This window comes from Budorcas taxicolor, chromosome 9 (assembly GCF_023091745.1).
Source record: "Budorcas taxicolor isolate Tak-1 chromosome 9, Takin1.1, whole genome shotgun sequence".
NCBI lineage: Eukaryota > Metazoa > Chordata > Mammalia > Artiodactyla > Bovidae > Budorcas > Budorcas taxicolor.
The window spans coordinates 53,911,360-53,925,425 of record NC_068918.1 but is presented as its reverse complement, the minus strand read 5'-3'; the positions used below and the strand labels follow the sequence as shown (position 1 = coordinate 53,925,425).

The 14,066-nt window shown below is 38.8% G+C and overlaps 1 protein-coding gene across 1 annotated transcript in view; it reads right to left on the bottom strand.

Annotated features, from left to right (window-relative positions):
• Positions 1 to 14,066, bottom strand: part of RARS2 (arginyl-tRNA synthetase 2, mitochondrial) — a 72,549-nt gene that overhangs the window by 19,382 nt on the left and 39,101 nt on the right. Inside the window, exons 6-8 of the mRNA XM_052645784.1 lie at positions 11,321 to 11,376; positions 8,617 to 8,700; positions 5,634 to 5,710 (exon numbers count right to left, since the gene is read on the bottom strand). Coding sequence (XP_052501744.1) covers positions 5,634 to 5,710; positions 8,617 to 8,700; positions 11,321 to 11,376 — 217 coding nt within the window. The remainder of the gene's footprint in view (positions 1 to 5,633; positions 5,711 to 8,616; positions 8,701 to 11,320; positions 11,377 to 14,066) is intronic.

Below are 14,066 nucleotides of genomic sequence, written 5' to 3'. Positions count from 1 at the left end.
ATTATAATCAGCTATTGGGATGACCTGCCCAAATGTAAGAAATAAGTGTGAAAACTTAAAGTAGTAGATAATGCTCTCTCACTCCCCGCTCAGTCCTTAAATTTGATTCTAGAATACAAGAGCTGCATAGGCACACCTGAATTCCTTGATGCAGGGTTCTAACCCCACTCCTGGTTATTTTTGTTTTTAAAACTGAAAGTAACTGCTAAGGATGGTTAGCATAACTTTGACACTAAAGATTCTTTTATCTCAATATTTGTTTGTCCTCTATCTTAAAATGCGTTTAATTTTGATCTCATATTTTAGAAAATAACATGTAACAAATTCCTGACTATAATCCAAACAAGTTCATTTAATGTTTCATGTATTGATTAGAAATTTCTCTGGTTGAGACCAATTCCTAATATTAAATGAAATATCAAATAAATTTAAATTCATGTTATTACAATTTAATATATCAGTTAATACAGTCAAAACTTCCTAGGTAAAAAAAGAAATCATTTGATGTAACTAATGTATTAATCACCAAACTTCTCATTAGAACATCATTAGCAGCATATAAACAGCATTTTACCATCCCTTTATCTTCTTTTAATGTTTGGAATTTCTGATTTTTATTCTCTGCGTATATATAATTACATTCATGGTACCTTACACCTCTATCAAAGGGTGACAGTTACTGACTTGCTGTGGGTCACCATGCACATGCCTAATAAATACTGCTCTCTGCTGAAAAACCTGTTCTTCCCACATTTCAGTGGGGTGAGATAATGGCTGAGTTCTTAACATGTTTAGTCTGGCCTTGCTTGGTATTTCCATTCTTGTTCTAAGAACACCCAGAGAACAATGGGACACTGTAGCGCTGTCTGAGGGGAGTGAGGGTGAGGGAGAAAGCATGTGGCTTTGAGGAAGACACGTCATGAGCAACGGTGAAGCAGAGAAGTTGCCAGGAGAGAGGAGAGAATTGCCCAGACTGAGAAGGACCTGAGGGAAAAACTCCTGGGGATAGCATAGGCTGGGCAGCCCCTCAGGTGGCGGCAGGCCCTCACAGGGCAGCGGTTCACAGTGTCCCCACACATGGAGGCTGGTCTCCGGGCCTGTGGAACTGAGACACAGCAAGACCTCCCAGGTGAAGTCTGTCACACAAGCAGAGCTGGGTGCCTCCAGGGCATCATATAGGCTTGGATCCTGGGCATGTGAGTCAAGAGTAGTGTGCACTGAAGCCAAGAAGAGGACTCGACAGCTCCCTTGGGATGCACACAAGAGCCTCTGTGTGACTTGGGAGGTGGGAAATCCCTAACCTAACTTGAGTTGGCTCCCACCACTCTCAAAAGTGATGGCTGGGTTCATACTCAGGTTTATAATTTAAAAGCTATTTCTTGTAGATGTTGTAACAAGTAAAATCCACCTCAATCACAACAATCATTTTCCCTGAAAAAAGTAATGTGGATTAAATCAACAGATTACATTTGAATTAAATTCTTTAAACAGTATGAATATTAACTGCATATATAATCCTATATATGTCTAGAATTGATTTAGGCTTGATTTACTTTGAGAAATTGTTTTGAGATTCTTAAGTCAGAAAAAGACATGGTCTTTTGATTTTAAAAAATGGGAGCAAGTAAACATTATCACTTATTAAATTCATGGTTTGGTCCTGCCTTATCTTGTTTTTATTATTTTACTACTGATATCAGGAAACTCAGGGTAAAATCTCTTACATACACATTACCTAGTAATACATTATCTCCAACTTTCTATGTCTCTTTTGCTAAATGCCCATCACTGTGATTACCTCAAATCCTTTTAGAAAAGGGGCAGGGTAAAAATAACGAAATACTACAGGGATCATCCTGAATCTTTACAGATGCCAGTGCTAGGGGACTTCCCTGGTGGTCCAGTGGTTAGTACACGGTGCTTTCCTTGCTGGTGCCCAGCTTTGTTCCCTGATCAGGGAACTAAGATCCCACAAATTGTGTGGCATGACCAAAGGGAAAAAAAAAGCCAGTGATAGGGTACAAGGCTAATGCATACTGTATTGGCATTTTTACCTCTTATGAGAGGCTGCTCATATTTCAGAGGAATCTCTATAGTTCTCAAAATACAATTAATATGCAACATCAACAAGTGAAGCTCTAAAATCTTCTGTAGCAAAAAACAAGCAAGCAAAAAAAGCCACCAAACCAAAAAACCGAAAACAGAAAAAAGTGACTGGGTTCTCTGTTCTTGAAGGTACAGAGTTAGCTTTTATTAAGGTCCATTCAAGTAGCTTAAATCTAGGAGGAACTCTGAGAAATTACTTTTAAAAATCATTAAACCTGAGTAAATGATGACCCCCATACCTATGATTTAGATTTAACATTATTAACATCGTAAGAACTATTTCTTTTATGTTAGTGGGAAGGCTTTTTGAAAAGTATTTCAAAACTTACTACTAATGTTTTCTTTGAATCAGTAGTGTGAATTTTAAACAGCAAAAATATTATTTAACTCATCAGCCAATCTGGGGGAGGGGAGGAACTATTAAAAGCCACTTCTCTGGTTCGTGAGAAATTAGTAGAACAATGAAAAGGAAAGGTTTCGAATGTTGGCTAAAAAATAGTCCTAGGTCAATGCACAGCATGGCCAGATGTCCTGGTTAAAGAATGACTACAGGTGCAGAGAACAACCATTTTAGATAGAGCAAAGCACAAGCATGGAAATGCAGCAGAGAAATGACTACATTAAATATTTTCATCACAGAAAACAAATGCTAAAACTATGATATAATTTCTAACCTGGCTAAGAAACTGAAACTGGGGGGATACTGATCATGGTGCAAATTAGAGGCACCCAGGCCATGAAATCTGCTCCTGGATGGCCAAAGCCAAATTTAAAACAAATACACTAGAAGACTGAAACTGTGACAGCTAAACTACTAATTGCGCCTGGGGCACAGCAATTTAATTTTGAAAGAAAGGAAAATGCTTTGTAAATAATGACAGCCAGTGGAAGCGACTGGCTCAGAAAGGCACTCTGCAGAGCCAGTGGTGGGGTGAGGCAGGGCAGCACACAGAGCACTCTGGAGCAAAGTTGCCTGTGGTGGATTCTTGGGCTTGGCACTTGGCTTCTTCACCAGTAAACTGTATGGTAAGTTAAATTTTGGACAAATGCTAAATAGTGTATCCTATGATAGTTAGCCCTTCCTTGGAGCTTTACAAAAGGTTTCTTTATGCCACAACTTAAACAGAAGAAGCAAATTCATTCAAGCATTTACTGTAAGGCACGGTGTCTGAGGCTGCAGATAAAAGACCAAGAAGACAGATCCTTCCTCTAAAAGAGCTCCATCTGTAACTTGAGAAGGAAAAAAATGGGTTTGACCAAGGTTCAGGTTTTCTGTTTAGAAACAGGACAAAATCATTAACATTTGCTTACCACTCAAAAAGGGACAAACGTTCTCATTTATATTAAAAGCTGTTGCTGGAAGTAACCTACAGTGACAACTATAATTTTAAAATGAAACTGGGTCTGCAAAAATAGCACAAAGATAAAATAACCTAGAGTCTGCCATAGTAGGTTCTGCATTTTTCTCCATTCAGCAAAGGAAGGAGGAAGAAAGCAGATAAGTGCTCTAATGGATTGCTGTCTACTATTACAAACAGCAAGGTGGGTGTATTTGACTAGCTCTCTTTTGCCTATAAACACTGCTCCTCTGTGAAGCTATTAGGGCTTCCCAGGTAGTTCAGTGGTAAAGAATCACCTCCTAAGCAGGAGACACAGGTTCGATCCTTGCGTTGGAAAGATCCCCTGGAGAAGGAAATGACAACCCACTCCAGTAATCTTGCCTAGAAAACCCCATGGGCAGAGTAGTTTGGCAGGTTACAGTCCATGGGGTCACAGAAGAGTCAGACATGACTTAGCAACTAAAACAACAACACCATGAAGCTATTAGGCAAAAGAACACTTTATGAAAGCAATACTATTATGCCTTGAGTTTTTTGTTATTCATGAAAGTACCCCCTTCGCCTGTCCCTTATGTGTGTCTGTCAATCAACAATCTCTAATGTAGATGTATGATACTCCTCTTCTTATGAGTCTCAAGAGGCTGGAAACTATATTAAACTGCATAGAATAAAATGTATGTTTAGGTTGCCAGAGAGTTTAAGAACAAATTTTACTACAATATTTAAAAGATTATGGGACACAAACATTTACTATTGTCAGGATTAAATAAAAAACTTCTGAAATTGGGTGGGAGAAAATGCCAGGAGTAACTCTCATATGTCAAACTGTACTCTATCTTAAAGAATGTGCTCTGAACAACACAAGGTCTCCAAGTGGTTTCTTGCCTTTCTTGCACTGTGAGTTTGTCTCTGAGGCCTGGATCTGATGAAAGGTTCACTAAGCTCATGGTAAAAATACTCATGATTATTCATAGTTTTAGAAAATAATACAGTAAAATGCCAGGCACTAAGGCAGCATACGTTATTGACAACCATAAAGATTTACTAATTTTTAAACTCTCGACTATCCATAAAACTCTCAATGGGAAAGAGGGGGTAAAAATCTTTTGGTTAACAGTATAAATCAAATGGCTCAGATGGTAAGAGACTCGGGTTCAGTCTCTGGGTCAGGAAGATCCCCTGAAGAAGGGAATGGCAACCCACTTCAGTATTCTCACCTGGAGAATTCCATGGACAGAGCAGTCCATGGGTTTGCAAAGAGTCGGACACGACTGAGTGACTAACACTTTCACTTTCATAAATCAAAACATAGGCATTTGAAATGCAACTGAAGGTACAAACTCGGGAGGAAATCACAAATGTTAAAGATCTTTAAGAATCAGATGTGTTTTGTTAAATACAAAATAATATAATAAAAATGAAAACGACGCGCTCTCTGTGGCTCTGGCTAGAGGGGTAAAGCGTTGCTTGGCAAGCGCGCTTCCTTACACACAACCTTAGTCTGATCCCCCATATGTCACCGAAGTGGCTGGTAATATCTGTGCTCTTTGTCAGGCCCAGAGATAACTGGGACAATGAAAAGGAAACACATTCCTGGAGATTAATTGGACAGGAAGAGCTTTATTAATAAGCTCCAGGAAGAACTGAGGACAGAAAAGCAGAGTGAATGGATTAAATGAGGTAGAACAGAAAGACGTGCGCATTGGGCAAAAGCCAGGAAAAGGAGCTGAAAGACAGATGACAAAGGATACACAAATTTGGAGAAACACATATATGCCTTCCCTCTACAACAGAACAAGGGCAAAAACGTATATACTCATGTTTCTTCAAGTCTAAATGAATTATAGTTATTAGAGCAAAGGAAGCTGCAGTACATAACAATAAATAATAGACCAAAAGAATTCTTAGCTGAATCTGATATTCTGTATGTTTATGCCAAGATTCCATACCTGAATAAATACTGTCCCAAATCAACTAAAATAGTTATAAAAGAAGTATTTGGACAAGAAAATTAAAGTAAGTCCTTAGTAAAATATAAGCAATATTTTCAATAATTTTGGGTCCTTGTTTTAAGAACAGTTCCGTTGTTTTTTTTTTAAAGCCCCTGGGAGTAAAAATGTGTTACCAAGCTGCACTGTACTCTGAAAAAAGATGAAGCATTTTCTAATTCTTTTTTCATCAACTTACTTCAAAGAGATGCTGTAAAGGACTGGACTGGAGTTTTTCTTCATAGCCAAACAGCTGGAAGCCAGTTCCCAGAAGACCTACCACAATAATCCATAAATGAGAAAATTAAAAAATGGAACAGTAGAGAACAGTCATGGCAAGCAACAGGTATGCATCCTAAGAATACTGCAAAATATACACTATCATGTCCTGCTACCCCATAAACTGACACAAGTCAAATTCAATATATTGAATCACAAATTCAATATATATAGAATAGCTCACTGAAATTAATTCCACAGAAACCAAAGACTATGAGCTCAAAGGGAGAGTCTGGGACTAATTTATCTTTGTGCTAACAGTGCCCAACACCTACCTCCCTACAAGACATCAGTAAAACAAGCGTTTATTGAGCCACTACTCTGCGGAAGGACATCGTGCTACCAGGCACTAGAAACACTAGACACTCAAAATTTGTGAAAAGACAATGATGGGAAGTGATTTCAAGTATCTTTCAAAATTTGTAGATGTGAAAATAAAGATAAGAATCAGATTAGTGTTACAATTATTAGTTCTCAAATAACTGAAAGTAAAACTCTGATTACTCTTCTCATTCAAGGTGACAAAATGCTTTTATCTGACTATATATTTGTCTTTCACTTGCCATTGTTTGTTTTTTTTTAGTCTTTTGTAAGTTCAAAATTCAGAGATGGTATTAATTTGAACTTTTAAAAAAATAATAGTTGAGGTTTGAAAATGACAATGAAAATTCTTAATACAGACTGTCAATACTTATGTTCTTAAGACATTTTGCTAAAAGGTGACTGCAATTTTGGATTTGAAGGGTATATGTAGCCTGGGCCAAGAGTAATTATAGGTAGTACAATTTTAAAAAACTAATTTGTTTCTATGTCAGTTACGTAGCTTTAGATCTAAAGAAGCTACTGCTGCTGGGCCTTGCTGATGTATGTTTTTCTATACAGCCTCGGCAGAAAGTGGAATGTTGCTAAACACAGGGTAGGTAATCTTTGGAGCTTAGACAGGAACTAGAAGGATGACTAAAATAAGTACCAGCACTATTCACTTTTAAGCAAAAGCAAATGTGATCATGATTCCGGGTCCTAGAAGTTGGGTGTGAAAAGACACCCAAAGCATTCTAAAAAATGGAGACAGGAAAAGTAAAGGCCAATTCCATTTGACATTCAACCTAATACATTTTCAAAAATTAATTCTGTACTTAAGAACTGTTGGCCAACTTTTAATCTGGGATAGGTGAACAGCTAAAATTAAAACTCTTTTAACAATGATGGTTTGATGGAAATGTTGACAGACCATTAACCATAGTAGTCCATTAGAGAAAAATCACTACAATAAAACCCTGCAGCTAAAATTTAATGAATATCATAATCACATATTTGCTAATGGCTGTGAAGTGCCTGAATCAGTCAAACTCATATAAAGTGGATGCCATCTATTAAATCTGACTGTTCAGCTTAGAGCCCCAAACTCTAAGTGCCCACTGTGAGCCGCAGGTGGATTTTTTAAATGCAAGGCATGTTTTCTGTTCCTCCACAATGAATAGTAAGGGCACTGTTAGGTTCAAGTTCTATTCTTTTTAGTGTCTAAAAAAGATTTTTATTAACTGAGAGGATAACATTCATAAGAGAAGATCATGATAAATTTATCTTTCAAAAACTCTGATTTCATTTCAGTAGATATGGAACATGGTATTTAGTATTGAAAACGTTACCTAGCCTTTCTTTTGGAATAGATTGTGAAAGACTTTCCAAGACAGATTCTTTCATCAATCTGAGTGCCTATTATGTGCTAAGCATGATGGATACAAAAATAACTAAGACATAGCCCATGCCTTCATGGAACATTTCACCTATCAGGGGAGAGCAGCATACAGAAGAATACAGTTAGAAGAGAAGCCCATTTGGGTAGAACTGGATACTAGGAACTTGGTGATGTGAGAAGGTGGGCAAGGGTGTGTCGGGGTGTCAGAGAATGCTTTTCCGAGATGACACAAGGGCTAGATCTTAAAATGCACATGGTAGCAGCCTGAGATTTTAATAAAAACTTTGCATTTTACATGCTACTAGTCCTTCCCTACCACATCAACGTCATTTATCTTGTCATTCCACACCTTAACCACGGCAGTATATGAGCTGCCAACGGTTCTCAGTGAACTCAAGACATTAGACATAATCTGTGGCATTCAACTCTTTGGGTCTCACTCTTTTCTTCCTCTTTTCATTTGGACCAATCACCCACTCCATGACTTGTGCAATTTAAGAGGAAGCCAAAATATTCCAGGTTGTTTTTCTTCTAGGCCACTGGCTCAGGGTATGACAAATCCCATTTCCTGTAGGTTGGCCTGGGGAGGCTGTTGAAAAGGGTGTATAACTAGTCTTGCTGCTGCTGCTGCTGGTGCTAAGTTGCTTCAGTCGTGTCTGACTCTGTGCGACCCCATAGACAGCAGCCCACCAGGCTCACCTGTCCCTGGGATTCTCCAGGCAAGAACACTGGAGTGGGTTGCCATTTCCTCCTCCAATGCGTGAAAGTGAAAAGCGAAAGTGAAGTCACCCAGTCGTGTCCGACTCGTAGCAACCCCATGGACCGCAGCCTACCAGGCTCCTCTGTCCATGGGATTTTCTAGGAGTGGCTTGCCATTGTCTTACTTTTCCTCTAATACTTACATCTACATTTAACTAATGAATGTAAGCTACTTTAATAAAAGCACAAAAGTCTGTATTTTTCAGGACTTGTTCTGTATGTATGAAGTTTCCTCCCCCCAAAACTTACTTGTATGATGAGAATTATTCTAATAAGCAAAATACAACATTTATGGAAAAGAGCCATCAGGAAAAAAAACAGGTAGGAGGCACTACTTCATCCAATGGGAGTTTGACCATATTTTGTCCAGATGATCAAGTAACGTGATATTAAAACAAATTAAACTTAACAATGATGTGAAAAATAAAACCTCAGACTTACTTACCAAACTGCATGCCCCAATCGCCAAGATAATTTATTCTTGTTACTTGATGTCCTAAAGCTTCTTTGAGATTTGCTATAAAATTTCCTAGTAATCAATAAAATACATAGTTTCTCATTCTTATATGTTTTGGCATAAGAACCATCTAATATCAAAGCATAAGAGAAAATTCTCTTGACAAAATCTACTAACTTTTTTTAAAAACAAAAACATTCATTATTGTGTTTTCATCTATATTACGGAAAGGGAGTAAAAATTATTTTGGAGGATGTAGTTATTCTAAATCTCACAATTTTCATCAACATTAATGGAGGTTATGAATACACAGAGTAATTGTGATTCCAAGTCAATTCCAAGGCCAGAAAATAACAGAATCTCAGTAATTAACAAAGAATATATAATTTGGTTGTTCCCTAAAGAACTTAGCCATATGGTTTTTTTTTTTTTTTTTTTTTTTAAGTAGCTCACTCCACCTTCTTTCAGTTATGAAGTCCAACATCTCATGCTGCTCCCTAAATAACGGCACACAGGAATCCAAGGTTTCTACCTTTCTGTACTGCTGATGCATTCAGGTTTGACATTTGACATCTATTCCATTCTGCACATACTAAAGCTAAAAGTAACAGACCCCAGAACCTCTTGCAGTTAGGGTTCCAGAAGTCATGAGCAATCAGATACACTTTGCTTGTGATCTAGAAGGTGAAAAGCGAGTTACCTTTATTTTTTTCGGAAAAGCACAGCGGTGGAGGCTTTGACTTTTAGTGGCATCACTACTAGAGGTCCCAGTGTCCTGCCATATAACTTCCAAGGGAAGTGAAAGATAGGATACGGGTGACCTCTTTTGCTTCTCTGAATTCTCAAAGGTACAATAAACCAGGAATAATGGCAGGTTCCTGACTCTGGCAGCAGCAGTAATCGAAGAAAAGGCAGAAGCTCCCTTGATGATGAAGTTCTGTGGTAGTTTTGGGCATCATCTATGTCAATTTAATCCAAAGCGTCTTTAGCACTCCCAACAACTCTGCAAGCTATTCAATATCCCATTGTAAATTCCCTCCTGCTTTTACTAGAGGAGATCTAGTTTTCTGCAAATAACCACTAACCAATAGGTATAGCTGACAAATTACAGTAGCTACTTCTCCAGTTTCCCTACTTCTAGACTTCCCCAAACTCTATAGTCCCAGCAACAGAATTCACCTTTTGCAGCTGGTACTCAGACTGTATCCCTATCTTTTTGTAGTACCTTACTATCTTATGTGTGTGCTTAGTCATTTAATCGAGTCCAACTCTTTGCAACACCATGGACTGTAGCCTGTCAGACTCCTCTGTCCATTGCTCGGGGATTCTCCAAGCAAGAATACTGGAGTAGGTTGCCATGCCCTCCTCCAGGGGATCTTCCCAACCCAGGGATCAAACCCAGGTCTCCCGCATTGCAGACAGATTCTTTACCATCTGATCCACCAGGGAAGCCCATGAACACTGGTGTGGATAGCCTATCCCTTCTCCAGGGGATCTTGCCGACCCAGGAATCGAACTGGGGTCTCCTGCATAGCAGGCAGATTTTACCAGCTAAGCTACCAGGGAAGCACCTATTATCTTATAAATCCAACTAAATGCCTGAACCTAGGCTTTCGGAATTAGGCTACCTAATTTCAAATCCTTGCTGCTATACTTTACTAGCATTGTGATTTGGGGAAAGTTACTTTTGGTGTCTGAGTTTCCTCATCTATAACCAATAGAACTTACTAATCAGGGCTACTGTGAAACTAGTTCAGATAATACATGAAAACACTTAACATGGTAAGTTTCAATAAATATTATCTCTTCCTGGTTCAAGCATTTCCCTTAACAACTGTCAAACAAGTTTATCATGCTTTACTCATCAATTACTCCTATGCTTTTAACTTATGTAGTTTTTCTTATACAGTATATTTCTTTTATTCTTTTTCATCAAGTCCTGTCATTTCCTCTCTTATAATGCTGCTTGAGAACTCTAACAACAAAAGTTGACTGTAGTGCAATATAACCTATTCCAGAAGTACAGACATTCTCCAAATCTTTAGAGTATTCCAGTATGGATTAAATCACTTTCTTATAAGTATGCAAAAGACAGATTTCTATACTGGAAGACAGATTATATGAGATAAACTCTAAAGTCCCTTCCAATTCTAATATTACACAATTCTAATTGCAGTTTTAAGATGGGCTACTATATAATGTCATGTTTTAATAGAAATCATAAGTCTACTGTACACTCAAACATTACAACCAAGAAGTATTACAGTAATCTTTGATAGGATAGTCCTGTTTCAGTTTTCAGTCTTGAAAACTCCAGTTAGTACTCATATGACTCAGACTGAGTTTATTTTTTAAAACAAAATATATGGACAAAAAAATTGGGAGGATGACCATCAATCCCATAAAACTGTTTTCATTTATGAATTTTCAGTTCTTCTTTATATGCATACATACTTTTAACAAGTTAAAAATCAAAATATACATACCTGGTTTCTGAGTCAATCTTTTGGTTTTGAAACAAATTTCTGTCATTTTTAAAACAATTTTTTTCATTTTAGGGTCATATTTAATTAGCATTAAGCTCATATACATTTCACTTTTTTGTTTCTTTGTCCTTTTGCTACTTAAGCATTAAACCAATACTGCTCCAAAAGTCATGTTCAGTACTTTCTGTGAAACTAACAGCACTTACCTATGATGGTAGAACGCAAATGTCCAACGTGAAATTTTTTGGCAACATTAGGTGAACTGCAAGATAATTGTAAAAGTTATTTTTTTCTGTTCTACAAACAAGAGTTCTAAAATGAATTAGGTCATAGCTCTACAGTTTAATATAATTGTGGACTAAAGCCTTTGGTATTTTGGACAAAGACAGTTAAAAATTAGACATTTAGAGTGCTTCCCTGCTGGTACAGTGGATAAGAATCTGCCTACCAGTGAAGGAGACACAGGTTTGATCCCTAAGCCAGGAAGATTTCACATGCCAAGGAGCAACTAAGCTTACATACCACATCTACTGAAGCCCATGAGCCTAGAGCGTGTGGTCCACTGCAATGAGAAGCCCGTGTACTGCAACAAAGATTGGCCCCTGCTCGCCAAAACTAGATAAAGCCCGTGCGCAGCAAAGACACAGTGCAACCAAAAATAAATTATTTTTAAAATCAGACATTTAGAGCAAAGATAAATTAGATCTCAGAAAGAACCACTTTTAGGGAATTGATCCTGTGACTCAAGAGGTAGTCACATAACATACACAGAAGTGGCACACTCAGCAAGTAGATACAGTAGGGGCTTGGTAAAAAGATGAAGAAATTCAGAGAGGATTGTTTTGACACAAATAAGGTACATTATTAGGAATTAAGTTTAGTGTGCTAGTTCTCAATTCTTTAGTGTCTAAAAATTATTGTGGACCCCCAAATAATCTTATTTATATGAGTAATATCTATCAATATTTATAGTATCAGAAATTAAAACAAAAATATAAATATTTATGTGGAAAGCTTCCCAGGATAACCAGAAATAGAATTTACCATTCCAAATTCTCAAGCAACACATTTGTTACTCTTGGTGGTTGAGAAGTTGCAATTAAGATTTAACAATACCTAATGCTTTTCACTTTCATGCACTGGAGAAGGAAATGGCAACGCCCTCCAGTGTTCTTGCCTGTAGAATCCCAGGGACGGGGGAGCATGGTGGGCTGCAGTCTATGGGGTCGCACAGAGTTGGACACGACTGAAGCGACTTAGCAGCAGCAGCAGCAGCAGCAATGCTAGCCGAAGAAGACTCTTGAGAGCCCCTTGGACTGCAAGGAGATCCAACTAGTCCATCCTAAAGGAGATCAGTCCTCGGTGTTCACTGGAAGGACTGATGCTAAAGCTGAAACTCCAATACTTTGGCCACCTCATGCGAAGAGTTGACTCATTGGAAAAGACTCTGATGCTGAGAGGGATTGGGGGCAGGAGGAGAAGGGGACGACAGAGGATGAGATGGCTGGATGGCATTACTGACTCGACGGACATGAGTTTGAGTGAGGTCCGGGAGTTGGTGATGGACAGGGAGGGTCGCGGAGTCGGACATGACTGAGCGACTGAACTGAACTGAATGCTAGTAAAGTAATGCTCAAAATTCTCCAAGTCAGGCTTCAGCAATACGTGAACCGTGAACTTCAGATGTTCAAGCTGGTTTTAGAAAAGGCGGAGGAACCAGAGATCAAATTGCCAGCATCTGCTGGATCATGGAAACAGCAAGAGAGTTCCAGAAAAACATCTATTTCTGCTTTATTGACTATGCCAAAGCCTTTGACTGTGTGCATCACAATAAACTGTGGAAAATTCTTCAAGAGATGGGAATCCCAGACCACCTGACCTGCCTCTTGAGAAACCCATATGCAGGTCAGGAAGCAACAGTTAGAACTGGACATGGAACAACAGACTGGTTCCAAATAGGAAAAGGAGTATGTCAAGGCTGTATATTGTCACCCTGTTTATTTAACTTATATGCAGAGTACATCATGAGAAATGCTGGACTGGAAGAAGCACAAGCTGGAATCAAGATTGATGGGAGAAATATCAATAACCTCAGATATGCAGATGATACCACTCTTATGGCAGAAAGTGAAGAAGAACTAAAAAGCCTCTTGATGAAAGTGAAAGAGGAGAGTGAAAAAGTTGGCTTAAAGCTCAACATTCAGAAAACGAAGATCATGGCATCTGGTCCCATCACTTCATGGCAAATAGATGGAGAAACAGTGGTAACAGTGTCAGACTTTATTTTTTGGGGGCTCCAAAATCACTGCAGATGGTGACTGCAGCCATGAAATTAAAAGATGCTTACTCCTTGGAAGGAAAGTTATGACCAACATAGATAGCATATTAAAAAGCAGAGACATTACTTTGCCTACAAAGGTCCGTCTAGTCAAGGCTATGGTTTTTCCAGTGGTCATGTATGGATCTGAGAGTTCGACTGTGAAGAAAGCTGACCGCTGAACAGTTGATGCTTTGGAACTGTGGTGTTGGAGAAGACTCTTGAGAGTCCCTTGGACTGCAGGGAGATCCAAGCAGTCCATCCTAAAGGAGATCAGTCCTGGGTGTTCATTGGAGGGACTGATGCTGAAGCTGAAGCTAAAATACTTTGGCCACCTCATGCGAGGAGCCGACTCATTGGAAAAGACCCTGATGCTGGGAGGGATTGGGGGCAGGAGGAGAAGGGGATGACAGAGGATGAGATGGCTGGATGGCATCACTGACTCGATGGACATGAGTTTGAGTGAACTCTGGAAGTTGGTGATGGACAGGGAGGCCTGGTGTGCTGTGATTCACGGGGTTGCAAAGAGTAGGACATGACTGAGCGACTGAACTGACTGAATGCTTCTAGAGCACATTCCCTCTCTGACAGGCACAGTCTGATACACTTTACAAGCATTAACTCAACAGTCAGAA